Source organism: Centroberyx affinis, unplaced genomic scaffold, assembly GCF_046629955.1.
Source record: "Centroberyx affinis isolate AG114_WGS23_722 - 3 ecotype Tasmania unplaced genomic scaffold, CSIRO-AGI_Caff_v1 ptg001738l_1, whole genome shotgun sequence".
Lineage (NCBI taxonomy): Eukaryota > Metazoa > Chordata > Actinopteri > Beryciformes > Berycidae > Centroberyx > Centroberyx affinis.
In genome coordinates this window covers 796401-810706 of record NW_027280142.1, presented here as the reverse complement: position 1 = coordinate 810706, position 14306 = coordinate 796401, and the positions used below count along the sequence as shown (strand labels likewise).

General features: G+C 43.7%; 1 protein-coding gene across 1 annotated transcript in view; it reads right to left on the bottom strand.

The window, feature by feature from the left end:
• Window positions 1–1602: 1602 nt before the first annotated feature.
• LOC139651988 (calmodulin-binding transcription activator 1-like) overlaps window positions 1603–14306 on the bottom strand; it is a 49074-nt gene continuing 36370 nt past the window's right edge. The window contains exons 9-21 of the mRNA XM_071528901.1: window positions 13362–13488; window positions 12968–13102; window positions 8563–8711; window positions 7586–7770; window positions 7271–7349; window positions 6888–7155; window positions 6183–6724; window positions 4628–4785; window positions 4261–4507; window positions 3787–3855; window positions 2742–2893; window positions 2591–2659; window positions 1603–1678 (exon numbers count right to left, since the gene is read on the bottom strand). Of these exons, the coding sequence (XP_071385002.1) occupies window positions 1603–1678; window positions 2591–2659; window positions 2742–2893; window positions 3787–3855; window positions 4261–4507; window positions 4628–4785; window positions 6183–6724; window positions 6888–7155; window positions 7271–7349; window positions 7586–7770; window positions 8563–8711; window positions 12968–13102; window positions 13362–13488 (2256 nt within the window). The remainder of the gene's footprint in view (window positions 1679–2590; window positions 2660–2741; window positions 2894–3786; window positions 3856–4260; window positions 4508–4627; window positions 4786–6182; window positions 6725–6887; window positions 7156–7270; window positions 7350–7585; window positions 7771–8562; window positions 8712–12967; window positions 13103–13361; window positions 13489–14306) is intronic.

The following is a 14306-nucleotide window of genomic DNA, read 5'->3' as shown; positions in this document are numbered from 1 at the left end:
TTACTCCGTTTGTAATATCTACATTATTTACAAGCAATACAGCCGTCCTGTGTACCCAGGTCTCTGTCTTAAGTTCTCATTATGGGAGTAAAATAATTTATAATCTTAAATACAGTCCTCTTATGAAAAAGATTCAGGGTCCTCATATCCCCTTACCTCGTCAGTTTATATACAGGAATATGTAATAGTCCAAAATATGGATTTGATTGCCCATATGGGCTAAGATGGGGACCAATGCCCTGTATAGGGGCAAGTATAGGACCCATGTCCTGTACAGAGCAAGCATAGAGACCTCTCAGAGTCAAGAAGAAGTCAAGGCAATGGTATGTGACACTCTCCTCAAAACCACAGCTAGGATTTAGAGGTTCACGCAAAGAACAAACTAACAGAGACAGTTAACCATTGGAACATGTCACATTTTACCACACAAGGGGGGAAACCAGTCTCAAGCTAAACCACTCTTGAGCCAATTAAATAAATAATTAGACCCTTAAATAAATAAAGTTAAAAAAAAGCACCCAAAAATAAGAAGAAGTCATTTGTCCTTACACAGTTCACATTACACAGGGCAAGGATAAGTTGATGAGGACATAAGTGAGACACAACTACACATAGAAATACAAAATAAACAACACTAAAGCAGTTTGGCAAGCATGCAGGAGCTCATAGCTCAAACACATGCATTGAATTCAACAAACACGGACACACCACATCAGGCTAGCAAAGTGCTGCCTCTGAGAACGACTCCATACAAAGTCCATGTAACAAATTAAGACATCGTTATTCAGACCCCAACCCTTATCTGACAATGTCCCTCTTACATTCAAGTGTAGTTCCTCCCCCTTTGATCGGGTGACTGATTAACAGGTTTGTAAGCCTGTGAGTCAAAGTGGTTGGTGGTAATGTCATATATTGAGTCTGCAAAATGATTTGCCACAACTGGTCTTCAGGACGATGGAGAGGAGGAGTAAGCGAAAAAACCTTGCATGCAAATGCAACATGGAAGTGATATTTGGTTTATGTTTTCTTATTCTTACATGGATCACTGTTTAGATACAAAACGCAACAGGTTTTGTATAGATTCTGCATGTCAAGGTAGCCTTTATTTTGAGCCAGTCGTTCGTCACAGGAACCTTTCTCCACATCCAATCTCTGCCATAAACGGCAGGATGTCATCATCAGGCGCGTCGTCACTTTCTCTCATTCGCTTCGTTGACTTGCTCTTGCAAAGAAACATACCCATGAAGAGTGCAAAGATGCCATGAGGTTAATGTGATGGCCTCCCTGTGGGACTGCGGAGGAGGATCAGTGGTGCTGTGGTCAGAGCCAGGTCCCCGGGCTCCACCCAGCGGTCGATCTGTCTGAGCTGCCATGATGGACACCTATCCTGTCCTCAGTCTGTCTGGGAAGAGTCTCCCCCTCTCGGGAGCAGAGGGGATAGAGGGTGAGAGAGAAAGAGGGAGAGGTGGGACGGGGGGAGCTGGGGGGGGGGGAAGGAAAAAAGAAAAGGGGATGAAGGGAAAAAAGGAGTTGGGGGATGAGGAGGAGGAGAAAGAAAAAAGAAAAAGGGGAGATGGAGGGAGGGAAGGGTGTAGAGGTTGCTCACAGGCTGAGGGGGCTGTGTGTGGGGCCCGGCGGAGGGCTCTCAGGACCCCTGGCCTTTCTCTGCTCTCTGGCCCTGGAGGGAAACCAAGCACACATTAGAGACACACTCAGACGGCTCTCTGTCTATGTGTGTGTGTGTGTGTGTGTGTATGTGTGTGTGTGTGTGTGTAAATATCTGTGTGTGTCTTTGTGTGCATGTCTCTGGCAGCATGTGTTTAGCCATTTGGCCATTCTCAGAGTGAGGGGAAAAGTTATTCAACAACACCCCCCACCTCCCACACATATGCGCACACACACCCACACACACACTTGCACACACTCGCACACACACACACACACACACACTTGGCAACCACACACACTCCATCCTGTTATACCCCCCACCCATCAATGCAAACAAGAGAAAAGAGACTGGCAGGCCAAGCAAGACACTAAGAGTCCTCTAGTGATGTCACTCAAAACATGCCCCCAGGAAGACTGTATGCAAGATTCCCTCCTCTATCTGTCTGTCATGCAGAAGTACCAACATCATTCAGCAGTCCTCGGAGAGAGAGACAGAGAGAGGGGGGGGGGGGGGAGAGACAGAGAGAGCTAGAGAGAGACAGAGAAATAGGGAGGGAGGGAGAGAGAGGGAGGGATGATAATCCAGAATCTCCTCTCTCCCCCTCCCTCAGCTGACATGCAAACAGGCATCAGCCACCAGGAGAGAAGGAGAGAGAAAAAGAGAGAGAGAGAAAACTCACCCGTTTCAGAGGCCTATGGTCCATCAAGGGGCTTCACAGGAACAGTAAAACAACACCAACTATTAGCGCCAATGTAGTGAGCAAAGGCGTGGCAGTGGGCTGTAAGTGTGTGTGTATGCGCAGTTGTGAGTGTGTGCGAGTGCACTTGCATGTGGGTGTTCACATATGGGAGTGTGTGTCTTTGGATGTGTGTCTAGAGGTGTTTGAGTGTGTGTGAGTGTGTGTAGAGTTTGATGCCTCACCTGTGGCGGCATCGGAGCAGGAACCTCAGGATCTTGCGAGCAGCCTGGTTCTGTTTCTTAGTGAGGAGGCTGCTGTAGGAGAAGACAGGCATGAGAAAATGGTACTTGTATACACCCTGTGTGTGTATGTGTGTGTGTGTGTGTGTAGTACCTGAGGGAGTGTCTGTAGGAGCGGTAGTATTGCTGGATGAGGACCGCTGCTCTGCGACTCTGTTGGAACTTCCTCTGTTCATGGAAACTCCGGAAACGACTCTGGATCAGGATGGCTGCCAGGGTCATCCTCTTATAAAGTGCAAGTGCATACTGAGAGAGAAGACAGCAGTGTTACAAAGCTTTCTGCTCAAAGCATTCTGAGTACATTTTTCCTCTGCACAACTGTTGATAATCCATTTATGTGAGTGCACTTTGCATAGGATTGGTGTTTTCATGGTACCAACATTTTCACCACTACAAGTATCAGAATGTCCTTTCTGAATCAGTGATAAAACTGAAATGAAATAAAGTCATAAAAACACAATATAGTGTCTGAAATGTAAAAAATACTACAAAATGTGTGGCACTGTGGTATTTCACTGTTAAGCATTTTCATCAGAACAAAGCAGATGGACCATCTAAAGTTGTCTGGAGTATCATTTTTTGGTAAAATGTTTGGTAAAATTAACCTGTGTGTAAATAAATATTTTTCCACAATGAATAGAAGTCATGATGTTAGGATCTTTGATAGATGCATTAAAAACAGTTCTGAAAAACGTCAGTGTAGAGGCGCAGAAAGCCAATGAGATATAATGGAATGGAATTAAGCTATTAGAGTTATTAGAAATATAAAATGCAACAAGTAGCTCATACCAGTACAGGGAAGAATATAAGCACAGGGTGAGACCACACCACATAACATTTATAACTGTAGTTTATTCAAATTAACTGCTGTTTCAACAAAATAAGCTTTAGCACCAAATATGAGTATCAAATACGAAATTCAATGAAATTGTGTTCATGACGTGTATCACTTTTAAGCTGAATCCATTTACTGTATATCAAAGGATCAGATCAGATAATAACCATTTGCTAATATCTGATTCAGTGTTTTAGGTCAGCATCGGCTCTATACTATGCTAGGTAGTGGGTCGGTGCATCCACAATCAGCAATAATATTTCCCAGTATGGTCTTTACTCAGTAGCTGTATGTTAGCCATTACCTGCTTGTATCTCTTATAGCAGCGCTGGACCACTGCTGCAATCTCTTTGCGTTGTTCCTGAATGGGACCCTGGGGAGAGTGAGTTTGTATCAACATCATAGATAAAGCATATATAAAGTCTTTTGAATGAGCTCAGCTGTGCCTTTAAGATGGGTTGTGCTCATCTCAAGCTTTTTCAAGTAAATGTGAATTGTGTGAGAGAGAAACAGAGTGGAAGATAAATTAGATTGATACTGGAACCAGTAGATGGTCGCATCTCTGGTCGCGCCCAGAGATGCGACCATCTCTGGGCGCATACTTAGGCCATATACTTTGTGTTTTCTAAGAGTGTAGACCATGTACTTTGTGTTTTCTAAAAGAGTGTAGGCCATGTACTTTGTGTTTTCTAAAAGAGTGTAGGCCATGTACTTTGTGTTTTCTAAAAGAGTGTAGGCCATGTACTTTGTGTTTTCCAAAAGAATGGAGGTGATTTACCTTGTGTTTTCTGAGGGAGTGTAGAGCATGCCTGATAGTCTCATACAGCTCTCTCTGCTCTGCCTCAGTCATGGCTAGACGGGAGGAGTCAGTTTTCAACCTCTCCTCTTTCATAGCTGCACAGAGGAAGGAGCTCCAGTCATAGGGGGAGGACAGGCCTTGCTTAGCCTGGGGACTTTCCTGATCCTCAGGCCCTGAGAGAGAGTTTGGTTTGGGGCTAGGAGTCTGGGGCTTGGAGTATAAGAACCTGGAGAAAAGCAGACCCGAGTCTCATGGTATGCAAACAAAAAGGTTTACACTATTTGAAAAGCAATGTGAAGGGAACAGAAAAAACATATGGTAGAAATTGAAAGTGTTCTGGACTCACCTCTCCAAGTCACCAAGGTAACCAGACAGCAATCTGACATCACTGCTGATCCCCACTTTCCCTGGGACCGTTTCAGTCTCCATGGTAACTGAGGCCTCCTGTTTGATCCTGCCAGATGAAGCCTCCATGATGTGATCAGCTAGCATTGTCATGTCCATCTGCAACACACCCAGAACAGGCATTATTCACACACATATACACAGACACATGCTACATGCTACCTCTTGCTGAAATCCTCCATAAATTTGGAATTCATTTTCACTGCTATGCTGACGACACTCAATTCTACATATCTGTTAAGCTGAATACCCGCTCTCAATTCCTAAACTTAGAGGCATGCTTATCTGAAGTCAAACAACGGATGTCCATAAACTTCTGCCTCAAACCTCAATGCTGACAGATGATGAGATGTTAGTCACTGGGCCAACAAGACACAGGTATCTGTTTGAGAACACATCTCTAAAATTGGATAATTGTGGGATTTTCCAGAGTCCCTCTTACATTCGTTTCCACTCTCCCGTTTGAGTTCCAAATCAAAGACATTACTAAAACTGCCTTTTACCATCTTTGCAATATTGCTAAAATTCAACCTATATTAACAACAGCAGATGCAGAAACCTTAGTGCAGGCATTTATATCATCAAGACTTTGATTACTGCAACGTCCTGTTGTCTGGTTTACCTGATGCTAGCATTAAAAATCTTCAGCTTGTACAAAATGCTACTGCCAGAATCTTGACCAAAACAAAAAGATTTGACCACACAAAACCTATCCTGTCCTCCTTACACTGGCTCCCAATCGATGGGAGAAGGTGCTTCTTCTAACATATAAAATATTACATGGGCTTGCACCATCCTATTTATCAGATTTCATTGAAAACTGTAGGCAGCAGAGCTTTTCTTATCGTGCTCCCTTTCTTTTGAACAGGCTCCCTGTTGTGATTAGAGAGACAAATTCTACAAATGTCTAAAACCTATTTATTTTCAGTATCATTAGGCCAACCTTAGCTTTGCACAATTACTGGGAGTGACTCAGTCTCTTCATAGAGTAAGGTTAGACTAGTTAGTTAACACTAACACAGGTTCCTGCCGATGGGAATTTAGATTGCATGTCCTGTTTTCGGGTCTCAGTTCATCTGTTCATTCATGTTGGTGTGTGTCTCCTTGTGTGAGTGGGAGTACACAAATGAGTTTGTCTGCTATGTGCATCTCCTATCTCTTTTTATTTCATGTTTGTGGTCCTCGACTCTCTTTGTGTCCAGTGGTAGTTGTTACATGGTGACTGATGTCCCTGCATGGACCTCCATGATGTCCGAGCATTCTTACTGTGTTTACTCTGTATATTTTGTTTATGTTCCATTTTGTTATCAACATTTAATCTTTGTTCGCTCACCCTCAGCACCCATTGCACACCTGACCATTTTCATGGTTCACTTGACACACACACAGACACACACATGCAAGCAAGCAGTATACAGAATACATTACATACAGAAAGTCTAGCTCTATGTAAGGAATGAGGTCAATAATTGCTTCTAATCATAAGCTCCCCCTACCTGCAAGTCCTCTGTGTTATCCTGATAGGTCAGCAGCTCTGTCTCCTCTCCCCTGCCTGACAACACTCTCTGGCGCAGGTGAATGGCCAATCGTTCCTTTCCCAGAATCCTCCTGGCCAGGCTGCGCCGCCCCAGAGCCTGTCTCAAACTCCACCTGGTGCCCCCGCCAGACCCCCCTATCCTGGCCTGCAGGTGGGAGAGTGGGGCGCTGGGGAGCTGAGGCCGGCTAGGGCTGGAGCTGGGAGGAGGCATGTTCTGGAAGCTGAGGTTAGGGGGTTGAGTTTGTAGGGTGCTGGGTGGGAGAGAAGTGAGGGTGTTAGGACTCGGAGCAGAGTTGAGGAGGAGCGGGTTGAGGGTGTTGGTGCCTGGGGTTGAGTTAGCTAGCTGTTGCTGGGTGTCTGGGCTGGGCTTCAGTCTCTTGGCTGGAGGTGGGCCTCCCTGGTCTCCCTGGTTGCTCTGTGGCACTCTGTGTCCAGTCTGGCTCCAGCTCTGGGTCTGAGTCTGGCTGTCTGGCTGGCCCTCTGTCCTGGCTCTCCTCAGCTCTGGAGAAGCAGAGAGGCTAAATGAATAAGAGCTGGAAAGAATTCACTAGTGCTAACAATGACAAAATATCTAGTCCTATCACACGGGATATACCAACTTAGTAACATGACAGACATTCTTCCTGGTTAGTATCAAACAACACCAGATAGTAAGCTTCTTCACCTGAGTTAGGGTTAGGGTTGGGACTGTCGCTTATTCCGCTGGGCTGTGATTCGCCGCTCCACCTGTCCATCCAAGTGTCAGTAGGCTGGCCATGAGCTTGAGGAGTCTGTTGCAGCTGCTCTAAAAGCTCAGCCAATCGAGTGTGGCCCCGGGATCGAGCAATGTTGAGTGGCAGGCGGCCCAACGAATCAGGAATAGCCAGAGCTCTTGGATCCCACTGGTAAAGCACTAATGCTGCCTCAGTATGGCCCAGAGCACACGCCCACATCTGGAGAGGGCAAATGGGAAACACAAATCACACACATGCATGGATACACACATACACTCAAGCACACATTCATATATGCACAAACTCACACACACACTCTCAATCACATACTTACCAGTGGAGTGCAGGAGAAGTGGTCTACATTGAGAGGATCCACCTCCAGCTCCAGGTCAATACTGTCAGCATGCTTGGTGCTGCAGAACAAGGCAACAATAGTAAAATTACCTGTCAATGTCTGTGTTTTTTTTTTAGATTACTTTTTATTCTTTATTTGATACAATATTATTATTATATTTATTTGAGAGAGGGAGCTGACATGCAACAAAGGCCCAGGCCAGATTCAAACCTTGGACATCACAGTTACATTGTACTCGCTTCAGCCAACTGAGCAACTGTGTATGTGTATGTGTGTGCATGTATGTGTTCTCACCGCCAGCGAATGAGTGTCTGAATGAGCCCTGCGTAGCCCTGAGCTGCAGCCAGATGCAGTAAGGTCATTCCTCGGGAGCTCTTGCTGTGGACCAGCTGATTTGATGAAACCCAGCATGGCTGAGACATCATCTTCTCACACACCACCACCACACGACCCTCAAATGAACCCTGCTCAGGGGAGACCTGCAGAGATGAAGAGCGGAAGAGGGCATGGTGAGTTAAGCATGTAGAACTTGGGTGAACTAAGAGTTTCCAAAAGTTTTAATATCTGTGTTTTGGTGATTTTTAAAATCAATTTCAAGGTGTCACAAGGTTTCACAATACTTCTAAGGCAGAGTCTGGCGCTCAGCTATAGATCACAGAGCTTCTGACTCGCTGTGGAGGGAAGTGTAAGATATACAGCCAGGTCCCTGTTGCTGTTTCAATGCTGATAGGTTATTTCTTTTCTTTCATAGCTCAGTAACTGTGGAATGACCTGATCAACCGGTTTAAGTCAGCAAAATAATTTTCATGTCATCTTCAAAATTAATCTAAATCACTTTTACAGTGATTCAGCCAGCCTGCTGCCCTTTGCTGTACTGGATTATGATCCTCCAAGAGCAGAAGAGTTGCACGATGTTTGCATTCACTTTTACAGTGATTCAGATTTACAGAGTTGCTTTAATGTAATATTTTATTTAATTACTGTTACCATCTCTATATTTTGTGTTGCTTTTGTTCCCTTCTTTTACCTGTTTATTTATGCCTGTGCCGATTTATTATTTCACTTTTGCAAGCAAAATTTTGTGCTAAACAAATTAGCCTTCTTCTTTTTCTTCTTCTTCTTCTTCTTCTTATCATTATTATTATTATTGTTATTATTATTATTATATCAGCTACAATGTTATCCTGATACAGCCAATCTCTTCATACTTTCCAGGCCATACAGCTGTAAAAAAAAATTCACCCAAACTACATCACTTCTCTCTGCCTTACTTGAGACTGGTGATCAGTGGCTCCTCCTCCCTCCACTCCTCCACCCTTGGTTGCCATGGTTTCTGAGCTGGGGTGTTGATTGGTTATCTCAGCCATCCTCTGTTCCATCTGCTCCAGACGCTCCAAGATGGACATCCTGAACTGGGTATCTACAGAAACACAAGAGGGACATGCAGAGCTGTGAGCGGGACAGTCAAAGGGCCTGTGGCTAATTGTTGGCTGTAGTTAAGCAAATCAATATTAATATGTGTTTTAGTAAATGTGCATTGTACTAAGAGAGGCTAAGAGAGAGAGATGATGTTGACTATATGTGCTAAAGAGCTCTACCCTGCAGGGCTCTACTTTAGAATAAATCTGGAATGAAACTCACAACCAGAGAGCCATCAACCTATTACAGTAAATCCCTTTACCCACAGAGGGAACTGAGGAAGAAAGTACTACATGGTATGCGTGTGAATAGGCATACATCTAACATGCTTATGTAGGTTTTGTATGTTTGTGCCTGACTGTATGTGAATGTGAGTCTTTGTTCCAGTGCTGCTGCAGTTTTGCTGCAGTGCACATTATGTCATCCCACCTGCTGCTCTCTCACTCTTAGTCTCTCTCTTTTCTCTCCTCCCATTTCACTCCTGCTATTTTTCTCTCTGCTCTGTCTGCAGCACACAAACTGGGCAGAGAGGGTGGCGCAATAAGAGTGACATCACGGCTCCTCCCATTTCAGACTGCCAATCAGAAGGGGAGCAGAGTTCTCCAGCCATCAGTGGCAGAGCTCATGTGAACAGGCAGAAAAACAAACTCTACTCTCACAACTGGCAAACACATTGAGAAGCAGCAGTCTTTATCCCCTGTAAAAGCACATAGAAATACACACAAATGCAGATGCACAAAGACACACATACACTCATTCCTAGAGGACAGAGAGAGACATTTTACAGTAATAACACAAGAGGAGGACCGAGAAGACGACTCCTCCACAGGATTACCACTTTAGCACTTTTTGTTCTGCTATTGATTGCACCCTCACCTGCTTCTCAAAGTTTATTTGATGGTTAATCTTAGTTGACTATGATGTTTTTCTGTAGCACCAAATTTAGGGTAGTTATTGAAAACATAACACTTGAAAGGTTTCTTGGTTCCAGATAGTATATGTACCTTGGTTCCCCTGGATTTTTGACTGACCAACTACTATACAATTTGAAATGATTTCTCAAAACACTGTTATAACATGATTGCATTTTGAACTCAAGAAACAAAGCAGCCAAGTGAAGCAAACTGGTGATTGCAAAGGGATTGAAGGTAAACCTAATGTAATGTGATGAGATGTTTGTTGTGGTGTCTGTAACTTTGTGCTGCTTTTCTTGGCCAGGTCCCTCTTGAAAAACAGATTCTTAATCTCAATGAGGCTAACCTGGATAAATAAAGGTTAAATAAATAAATAAATAAATTAAAAAAATAATTTAAAGCACTATTCAAGTTGTTATTATTCAATTATTATTGTTCTTAGTATTCAAGTTATAGTCAACATCTACAAGTTAAATTTGAATTTTGATGTTCAGCGAACCAAACCCAACATTTGGAAAGTTCTATGGTACACCTAAAAGACAATGTAAAAACACTAAAACAGGGTTTGTTTAGAGGACCTAAATAAAAATGTATTATTCTAAATGTATAGTAGTTGAACTTTTAATCATTTTATTTGTATCAATTGACTATTTTTATCAGAACATGAGAAAATGGTGTTACCTGGAAAACTCTGGTCTGTTAGCATCAGAAGTATAATATATAGTTTTCACGCTCTTCAGCTGGTGTCAGCATTGGGCTTCAAAATACTTGACTATGACTTCTGAGAAGTTAGAGTTTATAGCCCCAGTCCAGAATGTATTTGGCCATATAATTTCAGGTGTTTGTTGACACATCAGTACTCAAAATACAGATCTGTTTAACTTCAATGCAAATGTAAACATTTTATAACATTTTATAATTAAAACTCATGTTTAGCTGGCATTTAATGACTGTTCTACTAATAGTTTAGTCAATCAATGTGAGTGGGAAAAATGACTTAAGTCAACACGCACACACACACACACACACACACACACACACACACTACAGAAACTTTCAAAGTCTTAAACAGAGAGATTCTGAAAAGCTATATTACACTGTATACATGTATTCAGGTTGTTATCAACATCAGCAGCACCCCCACATGTCTCTGTGAGAAGGTAAACCGACTCTAGGCCTATCAGCATCTCCAGCCACATTAGCAGCTCGCGCTCATTTGTTGTGGTTCACTGGCGCTGTCCACTGCTGCTGGTGCTGAAACCGAACGGGTCAGCCGAGCGCTGATTACCCAAAACAAACACGAGGAGCTTGTAATCATTAGTTTGCAGCCAAAAATCAGACATGGTCTCCCGAGGCGTTTTATTTGAATCGTCTAGCGTGTCAAACAATGCCTGTGCTTTGTTGCATTTCTTTGTCTCCTTTGTCTGAAATCGATGCCGGCTGGGCATCATCGGCTATATTGGCACATGAGAAAACATTTGGCTTGTAGCCTACGTGAGATGTAAAAGTAGCTATCATGGCTTAACAGCTATGAACTCAGAGTTTAGACAACAGTCAGCTTCATGCCCATCTAAGGCAGCGTGAAAAAAAACTTAACCCAACTACAAACAACACAAAGCTGAACGCCAATAAACTTGTGCGTTTTGAAGGCTACCGTCAGTTTAAAATCAAATTAGCTACGAACCCAAACCGCGAGTCTCTCTGTCTGCTGCTCTCTTTGTTCTTGCTTCTGTTCAACCCGTTTGCTGATAGTTTGAAGTGTGCGACTCATGCATTGCTACTCCAACCGAGCAAAACAGAACTAAGTGGAGAGAGAGAGAGAGAGAGAGAGAGAGAGAGAGAGAGAGAGAGCGAGAGGAGAGCAGTCTACACGTCGTGTCTGGCAGAGCAGCGCTTCAAATCCGCCCGCCAGACTTGGAGCTGCAGGAGGCTCGGTCGTCATCGGCACAACAATACCCAGACTATAGACAGACTAAATTGTAGCAGTGACATGTCTCAAACACCTGGGTTGACGCAAATTTGCTTAGAAATTGATTTCTCTTGGACTTTTTCCCAGATAGTCTGCCTTGGTGTTATTTTTTAGGCCAAACAAAGGACCGGAGCGAAAACAGGCAGAGCGCAACCTAGTATCATCTTTTAAAGTGATCTTGGCACGTACGAGATGAGGCTACGGTGCTCACCGCTAGTGCTGTGCAACAACATTTCGACTGTGTGAAGTGGACCGCGGTTATGCCATGGTGTCCTTGCCCTTCGCTCCACCAAACAGCCAGCCCGCTGTGACTGTACAGCCGCATTGCCGCATTGCGCAACGCGGAGACGGGGGCGATCACGGAGTAACCCAGGACATGCCTCAGTGAGGCGACCCGAGTGTCTCTGAGCTGGGATTGCATCAGGCAGTTCGTTTGCACAAAGAAGCTCTCCCCCAGGTGCTGTGTACAGATTTACTACTAAACCCTTCTGAGCTCCAAGTGAATCAAATCAAAGACAATTCAGTCTATCCTCCACATATCCTCCAGACAGTCTATTGAATTGTTTTAAGTTAATTCAGTATCATTTAAATATCACAACAGCTCTAACAAAAAAAACATTCCCAAACTCTCTCTGACATACAAACACTCACAAAGGAATCTGTAGTAAATGAGTGTGTCCTAAACAAAGCCAACAGCTCCATGACAAAGCCTGCAGCAGTTTTGAAGGGGAACTGTATGGTGATGAAAGGTATACGCTCCCACCCTTCAGACAACAGTTGTCAAAACAGTTGAGATCCCTTCTTGGATCTATATCTGCATGCAGGGAGAGGGGAAACAGTGTGAACGCTACTCTCAGGCTCAGAGGAACACAGAAACAAATGGCAAACAATAAAGATACTGTACTAGCCCAGCAATATGACTTTAGTCATATTGCTGGGCTAGCTGTGGGCAAACCATGGCGGCTGTGGACAAACCATGACCATTTAGATAACACAGAGCAGTACAAAGACAGACAAGCAGGCAGAAAGTGAAACACAGAAACAAACACACACTCACATACACACGCACACACACACACACACACACACACACACACACACACACACACACACACACAGGGTTTTCTCCAAATTCTGTAGAGGCTTAAGTGATCAAAGGTGGCAGAAGGTAAGTCTTGAAAAGGCCATACAAAGTAAACATACAATAGAAAATATCTTTCAGTACAGTTACTGTATGTACAAATTCCATCTCTTTAATGGTTTGTGCTCTTTTTTTGATTAATTAACACAGTGGTTAACCATACTTTAACATGTGGTCTCCCATTCTTGTTTTCACAAGCGGTGATAACACACTGACAAACAAACAGTACTCACCGTCCAGGGACAGCCAGTCGTGCTGTGAGGATGGCAGAGCAGGAAGGTCGCGTGCCTTGTATTCAAACACCACCGAGGAAGAGATGACCTCACCACCCATCGCTACCTGCAGCATCACCAGTCCTGTGTCATGGGCTGAAAACATAGACAGACATCAGGAAAGGACTAAGTGTGTGTGCATAAGGGTGACTGTATGTGTGTGTGTGTGTGTGTGTGTGTGTGTGTGTGTGTGTGCCAGGTTTATCTCTACTTGTGGCAGGTATAAGTCCTCACAAGTATAGTAGCCGACAGTTGATGGAAAAATAATTAAAGGGGAAATTGCTTATTTGACATAAGAATAGTGTGGTGTGCGTGTGTGTGTGTGTGTGTGTGCGCGCGCATCCAGGCCTGTTACCTGGGCAGTAGCAGCGCAGCACCCCAGGCTGGATGAGGGCAGCAGGGACACTGATGTGGTCAAACAGACAGCTGTACTCACTGCTTGACTCCAGCCACGGACCTGTGATCAGCACCTTCACCCCTCCCTGCAGCACAGACACAAACAGAGCCTAATAACACACAGCAATGACACACTTCTTCTGATGTCGACAGGACGCTCCTTCTGAGGGTTTTGTTAAGGTTCAACATAGTTAACAAGGACAGACAGAGTGTGTGTGTGTTTAAAAGAAGGAGACACTGCACTGTAGGCTTGCTACGTTGTCTCAGTGTCACCATTTACCCTTGTGAAAGTTGCTGTCAGTCAGTGTGTGTGAGTGTGTGTGTGTGTACAGTATGTCCCATTCCAGCTGAACGGATCTGCCACTAAAACATTCCTTAGAGCCACAATAGCCACAGTAGTGAAAAGGTTTGTTATATATTATAAATATACAGTATATGATATATGATGCATATTATAACTTGCCTGACTTACAAGATGAAACTGAGCAAAGCAATTACTTCTAATTTCTAATGTCAAATCATCTATGTAGAGATTTTAGAGTGGCATGACAGATTAGAGGGACTATTTTGTCCCTGCCTGCATTTTACTGCTGTAAGTCTAGTTCACCTACACTGTCCAACAGAAATAATAAAGAAACAAGGCACCAGTAAACATGTCATCCCCTAGGAATAATGCCTTTGGGCTAATCAGTAACAAGTTATACAAATATGCAAAAGGTCAAAGTTTTATGTCATTTGTGTTGTCTGGTAATGTTTTCTTTTTGGCATTTTCGGTTGATTGTACAAATGATGTGGTCACCCTTTGATCAATCAGTAAATAAAACAAAAAGCCTTAGGGGGAAAACTTTCAGTATAGTGTACAGTGTATAGTGTGATGGTCCTGGAGGAAAATTTGGCAAGTACA